Source organism: Symsagittifera roscoffensis, chromosome 2, assembly GCF_963678635.1.
Source record: "Symsagittifera roscoffensis chromosome 2, txSymRosc1.1, whole genome shotgun sequence".
NCBI lineage: Eukaryota > Metazoa > Xenacoelomorpha > Acoela > Convolutidae > Symsagittifera > Symsagittifera roscoffensis.
Genome location: NC_087063.1, coordinates 17,671,927 through 17,690,672, shown reverse-complemented (window position 1 = coordinate 17,690,672; position 18,746 = coordinate 17,671,927). Strand labels below are relative to the sequence as shown.

The following is an 18,746-nucleotide window of genomic DNA, read 5'->3' as shown; positions in this document are numbered from 1 at the left end:
CGAGTCTTGATTTTGAAGCAATTCCAGTTGCTGGTGAAAAATCAAAAATGTGCTCAAGTTCAGCCCACAAAATGACAAGGAAGCAGGAACCTCTGGAAACCAGAACCTGGTGCATTCGAAACCCAACCGAGGCCCAAAGAATCGCTTAGATTTTTGCCGAGGAAAAAACAATTTAGGAAATAGATTTCACGAGGTCTCAAACGAATCCCTGGTCAACTCCGGACGCATAAAAATGTTGAAAAAGAAAACAATGAGCAATTACACCTTGACAGTTGCATTCAACAAGATTGGCCAAGTACGAATACGCATTAACAAGAGTCATAAAAAATAGGTTGAGCAAGTTTCGAGATCGATTCTACCCAAAAAGTGGTCAGCTTTGAGCAGTTTTCCGAGTGAAAAAACCACACATCGGAGCAAGTGGCCATCAGTATGCTTTACTGGCTAATTCTCTATTGACAGGAATTATCCAGATGCCTCGTTTAAAAACTTTTCACAAATCAAAACGATTTCACAGGATCCATAATGTGGTCAATTTCGACAGAAATTTTCAAAATGAGAAATCAACCCCCCGCTAAAAGCCACAACGCTTTTCAAATATGCCCAAAGATGTTTTCGAACAAAATATCTGAGGAACAATCTGAAATGATGGAGAGCAGCTCATTAGCTTTACCCGAAAGCACTCGACCACCTACGATCACTCGCCGGAAGATAGCAGGCAACTTTAGACTAGTTTTTGATCACCTTAGACAAGTGTTTTCTGTAACGGTAAGGCCGAAGACTGTATTCCAAAAAACATGGGATGGATATTTAGAATGGGAGGACGATGTTGGGGCACATATAGCGCACCAATTCGAAGACTTGATCGATAGCTCAGGTTTTTTTGTCTTCTCTGGCTGTACTTCTATACTTGGCCCAGGACAGCTTTCAGTAAGTCGATCTTTATCTCTTCTGCAATGCATCGGAGATGCCTTATGGAGCAGCTATCTATGCCAGAACAACATCAGACGCAGGAACCCACACTTCTTTTCTATATGCCAAGTCACAACTTGCACGAAGGAAGACATCATTCCAAAATTTGGGCTTCGATCAAAGGTTCTGGGATGTAGACTCCTGAAATACCTTTCAAAACTTTCAACAAAAGCATCTTCAACCGCATTGCCAAAATTCAACAGATATTACCAGCCGACAGGTGGAAATAGGCTCCAACTCAGTCAAACTCAGCCGATCAAATAACTCGACCAGTAGCAGCAGCTGAATTACAAAACTTGGTGGTCATGACCTTCTTGGTTGCAGACTAGTCAAGTTTCCAGCAACTTATTCCAGCACAGCCAACAAGTCTCGAAGCAAATGAGGAACGAGCTCAAACGGTCAATTGACAAAAACAATCTAGTCATTCAGGCAGCTGGTGGGGAGATAACCACGCAAGCAGCAAAAGCAACCAAAACTAAGCGTCGGATTGGCAAAGCGGAGAGTTCTTCGATTTCGAACGATGGTGATCAAAAATAAATTTGAAAACATGGTCAGTCATCCAACTCCACTTTCTCATCATCCATCCGACACTTCCTATAACGGTCTTTCCGAATCCTCTTCTTCTTCATCACAGGATCAAGGGCTGCAGCCACCAACTCCAGTCGCCTGAAGACCACCCGACACTCCCAGTTCACCTTCGCAACCTTCCGCAATCTCCACCTTCCCTGCAATCAAACCCGACAAATTCAACTCACCCGCCTTCTTGTAGCAACTACCGAATTTCATCTCCACCTGAAGAGTTAGAAGATCGATCAAAGATCAACGGGGCGGCCATTTTGGAGCAAACAAAGCACGCTTTAGATGATCAGATAATTTGTTCTTAAAGAAACTCAATAAAAAACGCAGGTTTGTTTTCTCATAATTTAATCGATTCATTTGCCCACAACTTATAGTAAGTAAATCAACATCGATTCAATTTTGATATGATACAGTCGCTTTCCAGCTATTGAAAGTATTGAAGACTAAAGGAGTTAGTTTATTCCATTTCAAAAAAGAAAAAAAAATAAACGCCTTTTTTATTAATCTCTACAAAAAATCTTTAAAAAAGGTATCTAATCCTGCAGATTCAAATTATCAAGTATCAACACAGAAAAAAAGCGATACAGAAAAAAACAAAAAAAAGTATTGAAAATTAAAAACTTCCATGCTCCAGATTCAAGGCAAGGGCTTAAAAAATAAGAGGCTTACGTCCTCCCAACTCCGCCATCTGATCTTGTAGATAGTCCAACAATAGTAGCACAGCTGAAGCTGGTGGTAACTGTTTGAAATTTTGTTAGAAAACATTTCGCTGATGCGGAAGGAAACGCGTTATTTCCAAATTTCCAAAAATGGACTTCACCCAAAACCAGAGTTTTTTAAAATTTGACGTTTACCAGGGGAAATTCGTTCTCCTATATCTCAGATTTATTTGAGTTAATTTGAAAACTATTCCAATAAAAAGAACGACAAATCTAATATTTGACTTTTCTATCTATAACGCTTTCTCTACTAAACCAGGGTAACGCTCCTAATGCAGGGCAGATACCCAAAATCTGGTCGTTCGAATAAATCCATTATCTCAGGTTTGGCAGTATAATTATTGAGGATATTAAAATTTTTCACTAAAACGGTCAAAAGATTTCTTTTGCTTGGTTTAAACTGATTTCCTTACCAAAATAGGGAGAGGATTATGCAAGGAAGTTTCCCGAAAATATTTTTTCCAATTGGAACATTAACCTCAGATTTGGCAGGGTAAGATTTGGCAGGGAGATTCTCAAAAAACATTTAACCGTTCAAAAAATTTTCCTTGAACGTTTTTTGTAACATTTTTTCTTTTTTTTTCTCAAAAGCTGCTCTTCCAAAACCGACAGAAACGAACGCCTTGAATTTTCCTGAATATGCAGTTTCAAGCAATTTCCTGTAGAAAAGCGATGATTTTCTTAAGAAAATAGCTTGAAACTGTATATACAGGAAAAATCCGTGCACTCTTTTCTTTCGTTGAACCTTTAAAAGCAGTTTTGGAAGAATTTGTTCAGAGATGAAACGTTCACAAAAATTGTCAATAAGCCAAAAACCCAAGAAAAGCATTTTTAAGACTATTTCATTACCTGTTCTTATTATTGAACTCACAATCTCAAACTTCACAGTGCAGTTCTTGTGAAAAAATAACTCACCAAAACACGGTCAAAATTTGGACACGTTATAACGCCATAACCGATTGAACCTTGAATCTCACTATTGACAGTGCATTTTTTCAGAAAATGAAACAAAGAAGAAGCGGAGCTTCGCAACACTTGTGATACAACACAAATATAGCATTGGAAGACAAAAACAATACGGAGGCAACTAAGTCAATTATTATAATTCGAAAAAAAAATTCCATAAAATTTTCGCGAATGCTCTGCATTTTGAGGAAAATATGCCAAGAAGCACCATCACCGCCGTTAAACCAGCATTCAAAACCGTTTGCCGAGTGTCAACTTAGCCGACAACACTTGAGCAAACAACCGCTATAATTTTTACGCCCCATTCTTCGAAACACAAAAACATGATAAACATAGGTCGATATGTTTATACAATTGTTTAACGAAGAAACAAAGCAGAGTTTCGCATCATTTGCGATACCACAAAAAGAGCATTGCAATCTAGCAGACAGGGAAAAAAGGAGAACCACTAAGTCCAAAGAAAACGGAAGAATTTGTGAATAAACCACAATTAAAAACTTCAATATGTTTCTGAAATAATGTTCTATTTGCGGAAAACACGCCCAGAACAATTATCAAGCGAAACTACAAATATTGTCATGAAAAACTTTGAACTATAAACTCTGATCTTCGAGCGACCTAATATAAGGCTAGTAAAATATAAGAATCATGTTTTAAGTGAAAAAAAAAACAAAGGAAAATTTACGAAGTCAAATCTAGATTTAGAATTTGCAGGAATAAATAAAAACATAGTAAGAAACTACAATAAAAACTGCTTAAGGCAAAAAATTCGAAGATGTGGCAACTAAGCCGACAAAACAAGCAGAAAATAAAAAGCCGGCAATTTTTCTGAAAAGGAATATTTTCCTTTGAAAAAGGTCCTGGTCAGATTCAAACCGATGACCTTTGACGTCCCAGGCGTATTCGATACCTTATGACTGAAATTGACGGAGACGCTTAGAAAATTGAAGTAATTATAAACCAAGATACCAAGTGATTCTGTTAAACATGTTGTTAATCCGAAAGAGTATATTGAGATTTGATAACGGTTGCTAATCGCTCGTGTAAAAATTTTTTTAAAAAGGTGCTTTGAAGAATATCTTCAGGAATTTGCAAAGATGCTTTAAAGAAATTCGTGATGCTTTGGACCGTAAGACGACAAAAACTAAACAGACAAACAAAAGTCCAACAATTAGTTTTCCACAGAAAAACTTTTCCACTTAATAAAAAAAACAAGGTCCGGCTGGGACTAAAAAAACAAATCTCATACATTTTCATCAGACCCATTATTATCAAAGAGGAACTTGCCACTAAATAAGCGAAATGGAAAACATGCTTTTAAAATGCTGTTGAAAACATACTATACAGCCACATCATTAAGTGAACAGTTTTAATGAACTTAGATAGGGAAAAAATGGACCTCTTAGTATGAAATTTTGCTCCACGTGAGTAATTACCTGAAATACGCTTTGCCAACTCAAATTACCAACCTTGATATCACCGACGACATTTTTAGAAGATACTTCTAGCTCCCGATTCTCCGTTGTGACAAAACTGATTGTCGAAACAGACGCACACTTTCTACACAGGGGGCACTTCACATTATTCTTCTTCGGGCGCATCAGCGTCAGAGGTGACAGCTGAGGTGGAAGGTTGGGGTCAGCGGTCAAAGAAGAGAAGTTCGGGTCATCAAGCAGAAGAGCAAGACATTTGAGGCAGAAGCTGTGTCCACAAGCAAACACTGCCCACTGTATAAAAAGGTTCTTTGATTTTCAAAAAAAAACCATGTTGTTGATGAAAATAAACTATTATCAAAACAATAGTTGACATTAAAAAACAAATGATATTCACTTAAATCAACTTGACGAAAGCTGAGCTGGTAATTTGAAACACGGCCGACAGAAAGTTGAAAACGTATCGAAGAACTCAAAAAAAGCAAAACAAGAGATGGACTTTTTTTTTGAACATTCAACTTTCGCCACTTGCTATACAAATAGATCTATCAAAATGAAGATAGTTGTCAAAAAACATGTCCAGACAAACGAGGGCAAAATCACCATCGGAAATCAGAATTCAAAAACAAAATATATTTTTTTAAAACTCAAAACAAAAAAAATTCAAGTCCTCCTTCCCCTCAGAACACACAAACGCACACAAAAACTTTTTTCGCAGATCAAACGACGCAAAAAGAGGCCACTAAGCCAATATAAAAAAAGACAAAACCTGAACCCGGAAAAAAATTTTGAATTGAAAAAAAATGAAATTTCTATAAACCGAGTAGGAAAAACTACAAGTAACATAAAAAAATCAAATATCGAATAGGCCGTATACTTAAATGCTAAAAAACTAACATTATCATAATATGTCTGGTGCAACAAATGACCAGCAGATGAATGAGCCCAGGATCCAGGAGATGAGTCCTGTGAACAAAGTTATTTAGGGAAAAAAAGTCTAGTACCCAATTGCAATACCCTTGCTGATCGCAACGCCAAAAAAAACGAAATATACCAGATTGAAGAGCTCATTGAACTCCGAGAATCTGTTATGATTGACGCTTTTTCCATAAAATTAATACAGTTACAGAAAGCTAGTGCAATAGGAAAAATTTTAACTCGCTAGAAAATCTATAGGTTTAATAGCCTCTTTCGAATCTTATTTTCAATCTTAATCGTCGGAACTGAACTTAAATTGAACTCAAAGACAATCCTGAACGACAATCCTGAAATTGAACTTCAAGATAAAACGTGAAGTCAAATTTGAACATAAACAAGCTTTAAATCCTGAAAAAAACTACCTAGAAAAGTGTCTCCACTTCAATCATTGACACCTTAAAAAACACGTCTGTGAAGTTAGCAACACATACATATTCGTCTCTAATACACATTAGGGGATGAACTTTTGGTCATAACCTTATCGAACCACCCTAATTCAGAAATTGTGCAGAGTGAATATGTTGCCACAAACTGAAGCCAGTTATAGAATGAAAAACTAATCAAATCAAGTTAATTCAACATTTCTGATTGCCTAGTTTTAGCCTAGATGAATAGTAAACAAAAAGTAAAAATGAAAATTTTTTTGAGCTGAGTTGAAACTGAACCGCGTTTGGGTTCAAAAATTCACTCTTAGTCTTCGAAAAAACCTCATTTTTAAATTCGAAAAATTATCTGTTAACTAATCTTTACTGTCTTCAAACCTTTGTAATTATTTTGTAAATCATTATGACTAATACTGAGGAATACTATGACTTCACATTCTCTGGCAACAAAGTCAGTTTGAGCTTGATCACGGGACGCAGAGGCAAAGCTGAATTTCACAAATACAAGCGAGAACACGACAAATGCTCTACTGCATTTTGAATGCATGATGATCCTCTAAGATCCCCAGAAGTAAAAATTCAATCGTACGCGGACAAATTCCATCTCTCTGTTCAATACACTGACGTTGTAAATGCATCCGCTAGTTTATGCAAGCATCTAAGCTGCATTGGTTTTTTACACACTTCAAAAGAGTGAGTGAGAGTCTATTTAGTTCCGTCGATGAAGAGTTTAATTAAGAACCGACAAATTCAATGGACTCCGCTGTTATTCCGGTCAAGAGAAATCCCAAAAACTTGGTGTGATTTTTTATCCCTCCTTCAATTGTGCTGAACACTGCTAACCCGCCATGAGAGCCACGCACAGGGTTTCGATCATGAAGGCTCTTTCAGGTACAACTTGGGGTCCTTCGAATGAAATGTTGCTTGTGACGTGCACGGCCTCAATTATATCAAAACTGAACTAGTCGTGCCCGTTTGGTCCTAGGCCGCAAGCGAGTCCCAGAACAAATACAAGTCGTTCGAAGATAACTTTGTGTCGTGACAGAGTGTACGAAGATGAGCTCCATCGACCACCATGCTGAGTGCAAACTACCTACGGTGTCACAACTTGCACTCCTATCCTCCCAACTTCACCTGTAATCTCACTTCGACTCTCACCCTTTGCACTTTTTTCATAGGTTTCCTTTCCCTCCCAGACTTATCAAAATGACTTTTAAACAATTTTTAAAGAAGAACTCGACGAAACAACTTCCGAGAGCAAGAGTTCAACTCTTTTAATGAAAACAGCGACAGAAATTTCGTTTTAAATAAATTTAAACAACTACTAAAATCCATCTAGACAAAACACGTAACTAAGGCCATCCAAGAGGCTCCCACCCCAAAGTCCTCCCACTGCGCCCTCCGGAAGTTTACTCGACTGAGGAACAGTTCCGTCAAGCAACACGGAGCATGTAAGCGCAGTTAAGGTCTGGAAACAGTCTTTTTAAAATTTACTGCATTTCAATTGAACCCAATGTCACCCCGAACTTTCCTCACTCTCCTGCTCGAACACTATCCTTCATATTTGTAACTGCCCTAAAAGCAGACTGAACTCGCCCCCAATAGACCTGAGGCTCTGACCGGCCGAAGTAGCGAAGTTCATGAAACTCGGGCCTAGTTCGCTTGATTCGCTCCTATGGCAAATAACACAAACAAGACAATAGCAAGGAATAGCTCTAAAAAGCCAGAACCAAGTGAAATGAGAAAAAAAGAAAAGGTGAAAATCAGTCGTAAAAATGGTTTGAGCCGGAATCGAACCTGCAACATGTAGTTAAGGAGTCTCACGTACTCACATCTGCGCCACAATCACTCGGAAATAAACTAACACTAGCCACGAAAAAAGCAGCTAGAGACGCTATTTAATTGCCAATGTATAAAAATATATTAAAAAAGCACTTTTGCTTGCGAACGTAGGCCGAGAAAAAATTGCTTTGCAGTATTAAACTACGCTCAACTTGGGGAAGAAATCATTTTGATTTAGAATCAGGGATGCTCAAGAAGCATACTCGCATTCATGGCCAAATGGAATCGAAAAGTATCTGCGGATCAATTGAGCAATCTACCCCCTTGTGGATCAATTGAGCAACCAGTTTCAATTTGAGAAATCATGCGCCAGGTTCTAAAAGGAATGTGCGACACCGAAATTTACATAATTACAACTGAAAACTAGTTTCAGCGATAAAATATTATGACTAAACTAGTTGCAGATTAAGCCGGCTATTTTCAATCTCAATTGGGGTAAATGTGCAATGACTCACAATGTTAAGATACAACATGGATCAAATTTTGGGGTTCAGGTACAAACTTTAGAGTAGTAACAGCCCTGGTTATTTTTTTTTCGAAGCAACAATGATCCAAATGTAAAAAAATCAAACTTGTTTTCTGGACACTTCATAAAAAACTTCAGTCGGCCAATTGAGTCGGTTGCTTAATAGATCCATATGTTGCCCGATTTCTCAACACGATTTCTCAAATGTTAATTTCAACTTGAAATTCTAAAAGGCAACGCAAAAGCAATTCAATATATTTGTCCACACTTTGTAGCTGAGAGAAAAAACTTTGAATTATTTCAAAAAACTAGCCTGTTTCTCAAACGGGCCTTTGCATACAGGACAAGGCTCTATTGCCTTAGACACGTCGACATCCGTGGATCCACCAGCTGTTGAACTCTGCTCGTTCTCTTGCTTAGTCTTCTCCAAGTTTTCCAGGTAGATTTTCCGTCCTTTCCTCTCCAGAAGCTCATTTTCGTACAGGGCCAAATCATTCTCCAAACGTTTCAAAGTTATGGGAACCTAATGAAAAACTTGAGATAAGGTTGTACTTCAAAAGTTCAGGCCAGAAAATATGAAAAAACCTTTGAGGAAAAGTGAAATGGTTCAAATAGTAGAACCGTTAGGATGTGGTGCATTACTCTATGAGAAACAATTTAACCCAACGCTTTCACAGCTAAATAAACACAGAGGCGAAGCGTAGCATTAAAAGATTGAAAAATTAAGCTGAAAAAATGACTTGAAAGTCGAAAAACAATACTACACTTTTTTTTTACCTCTGTCGTGAATGAGGCTCTTAAACGGCCTTAGAAAGCATTGAGAATCAATGACCGAGCGGTAAATAAGGCGATTTCCTCGTTGCGCCCTCTACGAAACTATCATCATAAAAAACTTCATTCCACAAAATTTTTATTTAAAAACTTTAACAACCCACCCCTCCTGAAACAAGCAAAAATATTTCCAGGCTAAAATTTGCTACGCAACATAACAAAGCCAATCTAACATGAACCGAACCCGTTTAACAAAAAAAATAAATACAATTAATCAAAATCAGAGTTAGTAAATTGGAATTTTCCAAGGACAAACAACTTTCTTACAAATTTTTATGGCGCAGCCGCTTATGGGCGAAGACTTTTATCAACCTCATACCTCGATTTAACCCTTGATATCAGATTTGACTGGAATTTTTTCGAGACTAGCCAAAAAGTTTGAAAAGTTTAAAAGATATCAAAACATTGAATTTTCTGAGAGCCATAACTTTTTGTGAGAAAAATTAGACGTTATCGCCATACAGAGGAGCTTCTCTCGATTCTTTTTTTATTCGATCCAAAATCTCAGAATTGGGAGGGTAAATTTTGAGAAAGTTCAAAAAACGGTCAAAAACCTTTCCCAGGGCCATAACAACTTTGAGGAAAAAAATTTGGGCATAGCCGCTAAGGCAGGCGCGCATCACTGAACCTGTTTTTCCGACTGATACAAAATTCATCAAACCAATCTCTCCATAAAACCCAAAATCCCAGAGTAGGGAGGCTAGTTTTCGAGAAAAGTCGAACAGTTTGAAAAACGGTCAACTATCAAAATTTATGTTTTTCCGAGTTTCTTAACCTTTTGCGGAAATTCAATCAGAGCGTAACCAGTCAAACAGGGGAGCTTCCCACGATCTGTTTTGATCTATTAAACCCAATATCTCAGATTCGAGAGAGTAGTGTTCGTTTTATCTATTAAAGCCAAAATCTCAGATTCGGAAGGGCAGTGTTTGTAAAAAAATCCTTAAAGATGGATGAAAAATTTCCCCACAGACTTTTTCGAAGGCTGTAGAAGGTGAAGTACAGTACAAATAGACAAGGCGTAACCGCAGCCACACAGCGGAGCAGGCGGTTTTTTCCATAGGTACCACCTTTTCGTAATTATTGGAAAAAAAAACTTATTTTTTTTTTGAAAAGAATCAAAAAATTACATAAAAAATTTACATAAGCAATTTACTCAAAAAAATGAAATAGAAAAAATCAAACCCCATAGATTTTCTTCATACATGTTTTTATCAAACATGAGCAAACTGTTTGAATCAATAAAAAAACTAAGGTATGGAAATAAATTATTTGAAAAGCACGCCAGATTATATAAATTGCACTTGCAAAAAAAACGGAAAATCAGCCGACAAAGTTACGACGACAATCAATAGATCGAAAAAAGAATCAACTTTTTTAAAATAAAATCTTACCTAAAAGCTTACTTAAGTAAAGTTAATTACTACCTCAAGTAAACTAAGAGTAGTTTAATTTGAATGCTCTGGAAATTGAGCATGTATGAGCAGCAGGCAGCTGAAACTGAAAGTTTACGGAAAAATCTTGTTCCCGATTACAAGTGACTTGCTATCGCTAATGAAATGAATATCGAAATACAAACGTTTATCATGTCTTTATTAATTTATGGTGTGTTTCTAGATGCAATTAAATAATACAAAAGTCAGTAGCACTGCATTGTTATAGTTAGATCTTACCATATGCGGCTTCAATACATTCGTAGACAGCTCTTCATTTCTCATGATCCCATCATTCACTTCGTTGTACAGCCTGAATCTCTCCGTTGCCATTCTCAACTCATCGTGACCTGCCACTCTATTCGTCAGACACCTCCAGAAGTCCCTCAGTTCTTTGAACTCCTCTCTCAGGAGAACTAAGAAAGACTTCACGTGCTTGGCTTGGTCCTGGTTTTCTTTGGTAAGATCTTTAACTGCAGTAAAGGCACTGATAGAGGCGCACACTAGTTCGAGGCGAGAGGGCTTCCAAAGAGCCGCAGGCTCTTCTGCGCTGTCGAAATCTAGGTTATCGTTGGCCCTACAAAAGATATCAAAAATTGCTACTAATTATTATTGCGTCACAAATCCCAGCCATTTGAAGTCCCATTTTGCACTGACAATCTCTAGTGATACTTCTTGACTTAATGTACTTACGCCTTATTGCTCCAATTCGAATCAAACAGAAGCCGCTCATATCTTTGTAGCTCGATTTGCACGACACAAAATTTACACTTTTTCGTTCTCTTGCTCGGCGACGAGATTCCATTTAAAAGGCGTTTGGATTCCTTTTGCAATTTCAAGTGGCAATGGTAACTCTGTGCGATCGATGTATTGTCCAGTTGGCAATTTAGACTGTTAACGCTAGTGCAACACGAGTCTCGCACTTTTTTAACTTCTTCTAGTTGAGAGTAGACGAAATATTCTAAGCCGATTACTGTTCGAAATCTGAAATGACGAAATCGTTTCCGATTAATTTCAGATATAGCGAGTTGATCACCAAGTTAAAACATAGCCAATCGACGATTGGAAAAAAGTAAGGAACGCAATTAAACAAAAAAAACACCCACTTTCTTGAAAAAATCTCAACTTTCGATATTCAAAGAAAAAATAGATGCTCTCTCAGCTCTTTGAATTTCTAGAACAATTTATGACTGGCGATCAATAGGTAAAGTTTTTATTCCGCTGCGAAATCTTAAAAACAAATTCCATTTTCGAAACTAGAAATTGTTCACATTTTTTCGCGACATTTCCACGTTCGTATTTGGAGAGTGCTATTTACGTCACTTACAGCAGATGAATTTCAATTGAACTCAAAAAGTGCATTATTCCTAAGTGCATCAATATTTTAAGACTTTTTCCTGAGAAAAAAAAATCAGCAAGACCTATATAAGAGTCTCCACTACGTTCATTTCTCTTAATCAAGGCCTTGGCACTAGTAGCCTTAAAAACACCAAAGATAACCGTTTGCTTGCAAGTAGTACAAAATCTTCTGACCAAAATGAAGAGGAACTCAACACAGATGCGAAGCGCATCTTCGCACTACTTGCGATGCAACACATACATAGCCTGACAAACCAATCGAAAAACACAGAGATGAAACCCGAGGAAAAAAAATTTCATTAGAATAAATCAGAAAAATTGAATGCCAAAGATTCTTATTCTTTGTCTTGGTTTCAAGAAAAAATGCTAAATAATACAAAAAAAAGCAGAAAAAGAATTAATTTTTCATTGTTACTTTTATTTAATCAGATTAATTACGCATAAATACATCAGCAACAAAGAGTGTACGGCTCGGCTAACACGAACCCAAAAAGGCTGCCAAGTGCTGCCCTGATTTTGAATGAAATCAGTTAAAATGCAACAGATGAAAAATTTTAGACACAAAAACAATTGCTAAAGGCAATAACAATAGAAAAAAATATTGCATATGAGAAAAAATGACTTAAAATGGATCAACCTATTAGCCAATCATACTGATTAAATTATCTACTGAACGATAAATGATTCCATTTGTAAAACACTAGAACTTGTTTGGAATCTGTAGTAGTATAAACAAAAACAGAATTAAAATAGACAGAACCATTTCTCATGCTGAAAAACTCGAAAACCTGCTACTCGAGGCACATCTAATCAGTTTCATTTAACACAATTGAATTTTTTCAGTCAGCGGTTAGTGGCTCTACTAAAAGTGTCCCCACTAATAGACCTTCCGTAACATCAATATTATTGAATGGGATCTTAAGAGTCAAAAGACATCTAACAGCCCATGCAGCAGTAACCAGTGAACTGAGCCCATCAAGCAGTAACAAAGAGGGCATTCAAACGCCAAAAGGGTTTAAAAACCCAAAAAATATATATAAATTAACAGAGACTAACTAGCCTGAGCCGTTCTATTTAAAAATCGAATTAATTTTTGAGAAAAAAAAACAAATCACTACAGCAAAAAAAAAACATAATTGATCAGATCTTCTTTGCTCAATATGAACAGATCGCAAACTTGGAGAGCCATCTGTTGAACATTTGCCTTAGAAAAGCCAGCAAAATTGGTGGAAGCAGTGAATTTCTGGTAAACTATAAATCTTTGTTCCCCGGTGACAAAGTAAAGCTCGTTGCACTTAGCAATTCAGATTAGGTATTTCCATCAAATCAAAAATTGTCCTTCCAGTATTGTACGAAAGCAAGTCGATTTTAAAAGTTTTATTTAGAAACCTTTCTGAAGGATGTCCTAAGATTGATCGCCTGTTAAATAAGCATCAAAACAAAGCTTAAAACAGAGGCGAAGTTGTACTTCGCATACACAAGAAAAAATATGACCGATAACGCTACAGGGAAAAACTGAAAGAAAAAAAATTTTGAGTGTACAAAAAATTCGTAAGTGAAGCACGCCAATTAAGAGCCTACATAAATTCTAAGTGAAGCAAGCTTACTATGACACATTAGCAGTACCAGGAAATTTGAAAAAAAAAACCAAGTAACAAGCCTCACTTTATAGAGCGGATGCATTTTAGCTAGGATACGAAAAAGTTCATTAAAAACATCCGACCCTACCCAGGTTCGAACCCTCTCATTTTGTTGCTGCTGGTCTCCTTGCCTACCTCTACGCTACAGATCCATGATATCTTGAAGCTAAAGTGCTCTTTGTAATATAATAGTCTGTGTTAATATCCTTAGCATTGGCTGTACTTACTAGCTGGTTTTTGATCAAAATGAACACATTTTGTCGCAACAAAATTTGCGTCGCAACAATATTTGCGACTTAGGTTGGCAAAAAGAGAGTTCATACTATAACACAAGCTTTTCTTGTGTAATAAACGGTAACAAAGCCGCCGAAAATTCATGTGAAGACAGACGTTGCGCAGAAAACAATGTTTAAAAAAACTCAAAAAACATTCAAGTCCCTCCCCTCAAACCATTTCGAAGAATCTTTTTGCTCCTCAAACCACTCAAAAAAACGATATTTTACATGCCTGAATCTTTTCAGCAGAAACAAGAGAAAATGAAAATAAATACCACAAAAAAAGCATAGCAAGCTAGCAGACAGGAAAGGAAAGGAAAGAGAAGACACAAAGTGCAAAGAAAACAGAATCATTTTCGAAGAAATCACAACTAAAAAAAACTTAAAATTGCTGTCTGGAATGATGTTCTATTTGCGGATGTTCTATTTGATGTTAGAGCAAAAACTAAACTGTTGTCATAAAAAAAAGTGAACTATAAACTCTGTTCTGAGATTGTTAACATTTTGTGCGATACGGAGGAAAACATATAAATTATGTTTCTTCGAACGACCAAGAATTAGGTTAGTGAGCCGATAAAAGATACAGCGAAATCATTTAGGCCTGAAAACTTTTCAAGCAAAAAAAGGGGAAAATATATGAAATCAAGGCTAGTTGAAGTACAATTTGCGGGAGTAATTGAAAACATAAAAAGCAACTAAAATGAAAGCTACATAAAGCAAAAAACTAGGCTGAAAAGAGACAGAATATAAGCAGAAAAAAATAAGCTGACATTTTTTTTGAAACGGAATAGTTCCCGTTTGAAAAAAAAACAGGTCCTGGTCAGATTCCAACCCAGGAACTTTGCCATACCAGACGTTTTCGTTACCTCCAGACTAAGGATGTCGCAGACGCTTAGAAATTTGAATTCATTATGAACCAAGAGACCAAACGATTATATTGAACAGGTTGTTAACCCAAGAAAAGTCTATAATCCGATATGACAACGGTTTCTAATCGCAAAAATTGTTTGTTACTAAATTTCTTGATGTTCTTTTTCCTTCACAAAATAATAATTTTTAAGAGACAATAAACTAGCAAAACTAATGTGCAAACCGCAGGAGAACTAACCAACGAGTTGATTTCCAAATGATTCTCGTGTCATTTGTATCATTTAGTCTCAAAAATGGAAAAATCCCAACCAACTTTTCTCGACACTGAAACGACACATTAAATTTTCATTGGAATCCATATCAAGATCATAAAAGCTTCAAAATGACACCACTTTCTGAATTCCTTTGAGGTACCAACAAGCTGGACGTAAACGACACACTACTAATCTATAATTCCTTCCCTTCACTTCGAGAAAAGGTAGGAAAATTTACCCTTCACAAATAATCTACTCTATTAAGGACTCGCTTGAATATATCGAGCAAAAGGTAAGCAAATCTAATGCTGTTCAAAAAAAACAAATTATCCAACGACATATAGAATTTAACCAAATTCGAACAAAAAGTTTTCTTTTAAATTTTCGGGCGGTTTCAGAGTTTACAGTCAAAACTTTTAATAAAAATGATAAAATAAAATCACGGAGAGTGCCAAAAAGAGAACACGATTGCTCGTCTAGTGACATAGAAGTTTCGACCAGTTATAACATAGCCAACTGACAGTTGGAAAAAAGTAAGGAACGCAAGTATAGAGAGTTGCAAAAAGTTCGGGCAGACAGTAATGATTCAAAAGAGCAATCTGCCAATTTTGAGCAATTTTTGCATGCAAATTTGAGTTTTATGGCGACATTGACATATACTTTTTGTCTGCAAAATTAGATTTGCATGCAAAAATTGTCTGAAAAAAAGTCATTTGCTCTTTTTAATTATTTTTGTCGGTTCGAACTTTTCGTTACTAATTATAAACAGAAAAAAAAAACTTTTTTGTTGATAAATCTCAACTTTCGAAATCCAAGGAAAAAAATGCTCTTTAAGCGCATTGAATTTCTAGAACATTATATGATTGGCGCTTTTTTGGTAACATTACCCCAAATTGAGAAAACTGGATCAATAAGTAAAGTTTTTATTCCACTGGAAATCTAAAAACTAAATTCCATTTTCGTAACCAGAAATCGTTCAGTTTTTTCGCGCTATTTCCACGTTCGAATTTGGAGCAGGCTGTTTAGGTAAGTTTCAGTAGATGAATTCCAATTGAACTCAGCCTGCGCATATACAAATAAATGCATTCATATATGCATTAAAATGTATGAAAGCACATCTGTAGTTATTCGAGTATCAAGACTTTTTCCTGGAAGAAAAAACAAACAAAAAAGTCATCAAGACCTATATAAGAGTCTTTATTACGTTCATTCCTCTTAAAAAGAAAAATTGAAGAAGATTTCTTTTGTTCAAAAGTAGGCCATTTTTGTGCGCCGTGTAGGGAGATGATATGACTAATTGTTTTTTATGAAATCAAACATTTTCAACGCGTTAACTTTTTGATGTTTTCTTTTTTCCTAGTGCCAGGTAAGAACTACAGGAAGCTTCATTAAACAGTTTTTTGTGAACTAAGTTTTTCACGGCTTAAATAACCAATTTTCTTTTCGCAAGAATTACCCGCTCGCTTTACTCGATCAAAAATAGACGGAAAAAGCAAAAAATTCGAACAGGTTTTTCTCGACACTGCGCAATTTAGTGCAATAAAAAGCACAAACAAGCCTCGAATTAGCAAAAATTCTGCTACGTCTGAGATTCGAACCTGCAACCTAGAGACTAAGAGTGTCAGACACTAACCACTCAGCCACGGAAGCTTACTCAGCCACAAATAAAGCTGCGAACAGATGATATGCAATTTCCAATGCTAACGTGAAATTTTCAAACAAGTGAACACTTTTATTTGCGAGTTAAAAAAAGAAGGTTCGTAATAATACACTACGCTTATTACTAGTATATTTAATTATTTAATGCCATCGAATCGCAACTCAAAAAACTTTACTATGACGTATCATTCGACCCAATCCGATAATTATTTGTGATACCTAATTTTGCCTTGAAAAAGCTTTTTAAATCAAAAACACACCAGAAGACAAACTTCCTCCCCAATTTCAGTGGTTGGAACACACTACTATTCAACAATGAATAAGTTAATATTGCGAAAACTCGTACCTCTGACGAACATCGTACATCTCTGTGAGTCATTGTAACTATTTTTCATTCAAAGTTCAAAAACTAATTCATAACAAGAATGGCCCAATGCTGCGCAAGAAGGGAAAAAATTCTGAACACGCTAATGAAAATAGAAGCGAATCTGTGCTTCGCAAACAGAAGCAAGAAAACGACAAAAATCAGCGTAAAAAGGAAAGAAAAACTTCATGTGTACAAAACTTAAATCAATTCTTTGTTTCGTTTATGTGTGGTGCAATGAAAAGAACTAGACGAAAGCTTCGAACATTAGTAATTTAGGCATCAACGACTTGTTTTCTTCGAAAAAAAGTACTCTAATTTCTATGAATTTAACTAACTTTTGGAAGCTTTTCAAACGGTTTTTCTCGACACTGAGGTAACTTTTCGGAAAAATTTAAATGATAACCGAATCACGACTGCAAGGGCTTGAATTTGATATATCACTCAATTATTTTTTGCGTGAAAAAGATTATAACACTGAGGCGAAGCAAAGCTTCGCATCATTAGCGATACAGCACACACACACACACATAGCCCACAGCACACACCAAGAGAAGGAAGCCACTTAGTCGAAAAACGGATTTTGAAATTGTTTAAAAAAACTATTGAAAAATCTATATCGCGAATGATGTTCAATTTGAGGAAGACAGGTCCAAAAAAAATGCCCAGTGTTGAAATAGCACCATGAAAAAATTTACCAGGCGGTAACTAGACTGACATTTCTCGGATAGATATCCATTGAGACAGAAAAGTGCCCAATAAAAAGTTTTCAGACCTCCAACGAAAACAAAAATGCATTAACTTTGATTTTGCTGTTTCAACGATCTTTTAAGCCGATATAACATCCGCCGAAAGCAATGAATTCCAAATACTCCAAGTGCAAAAAAATTTTTAGTCTCGAACGCGGCTCAATTTGAAGGAAAATGGTGAGAACCACAACCGCTAATGATAAAATTTACACCGAGGCGAAGCTGCGCTTCGCAAACACTTGCGAGATCACGATGAAGATGCAGCTCTATTAAATGAAATAAGAAGTAGAAATAAGCCTCGAATTAGCAAAAACTGGGCTAGTGTCGGATTCGAATCTGCGCCCTAGCACATTTGAGTCTCCCGCAATAACCACTCAGCCACGGATGCTTATAATCCCCAAAAACTAGCCACCAATAACGCAGCTACATTTGCCTATTCGATGCAGCTAAAGAAGCACCGAATACAAAAAGACACAATTTTGCATGTGAGAAATTGGACAGCATAAAGCCCAATTATGTATAAATTATGCATTTTATAAAATTGCGAGATACATTCAGTTGGAAAATATCTGAAATTGAGCTTTTTATCCTTGTACAGCAGTTTGAAACAAATATATTTTTTTTCGGTTCATTTGATGAATTTAAAATGCATCAGCGGTGTTAATTTATTACCAATCAAATGTCAAGCACATGATATTATACTGCTACCGCAGCCAACTGATTCAAAAGTGCCACCAAAAGTAGCACCTTTATTTGCGACTTAGGTTGGAAAAAAAAAGTTCGTACTAATGCACTTTGCTTTCCAAGTGTAATCAAATTGAGACATGGCAATATGGTTAGAAGGCCGTTGAGCCAAAAAAATGTAAAGTGTCATCCCCCCCCCCCCATCGAAGCACAAATAAATTAAAATATATTTTGGTCCGTTAAAAATACTAACATCAATTACCCGCATCTTTACAAACGTTACATAAGGCACTCTT

The 18,746-nt window shown here is 36.4% G+C and overlaps 1 protein-coding gene across 2 annotated transcripts in view; it reads right to left on the bottom strand.

The window, feature by feature from the left end:
* Positions 1 to 18,746, bottom strand: part of LOC134839549 (E3 ubiquitin-protein ligase SHPRH-like) — a 63,877-nt gene that overhangs the window by 7,627 nt on the left and 37,504 nt on the right. The window contains exons 13-16 of one of the 2 annotated variants that reach the window (XM_063855138.1): positions 11,290 to 11,580; positions 10,837 to 11,173; positions 8,649 to 8,858; positions 4,703 to 4,960 (exon numbers count right to left, since the gene is read on the bottom strand). In XM_063855138.1, the coding sequence (XP_063711208.1) occupies positions 4,703 to 4,960; positions 8,649 to 8,858; positions 10,837 to 11,173; positions 11,290 to 11,580 (1,096 nt within the window). The remainder of the gene's footprint in view (positions 1 to 4,702; positions 4,961 to 8,648; positions 8,859 to 10,836; positions 11,174 to 11,289; positions 11,581 to 18,746) is intronic. The other variant, XM_063855139.1, reaches the window with a different exon arrangement.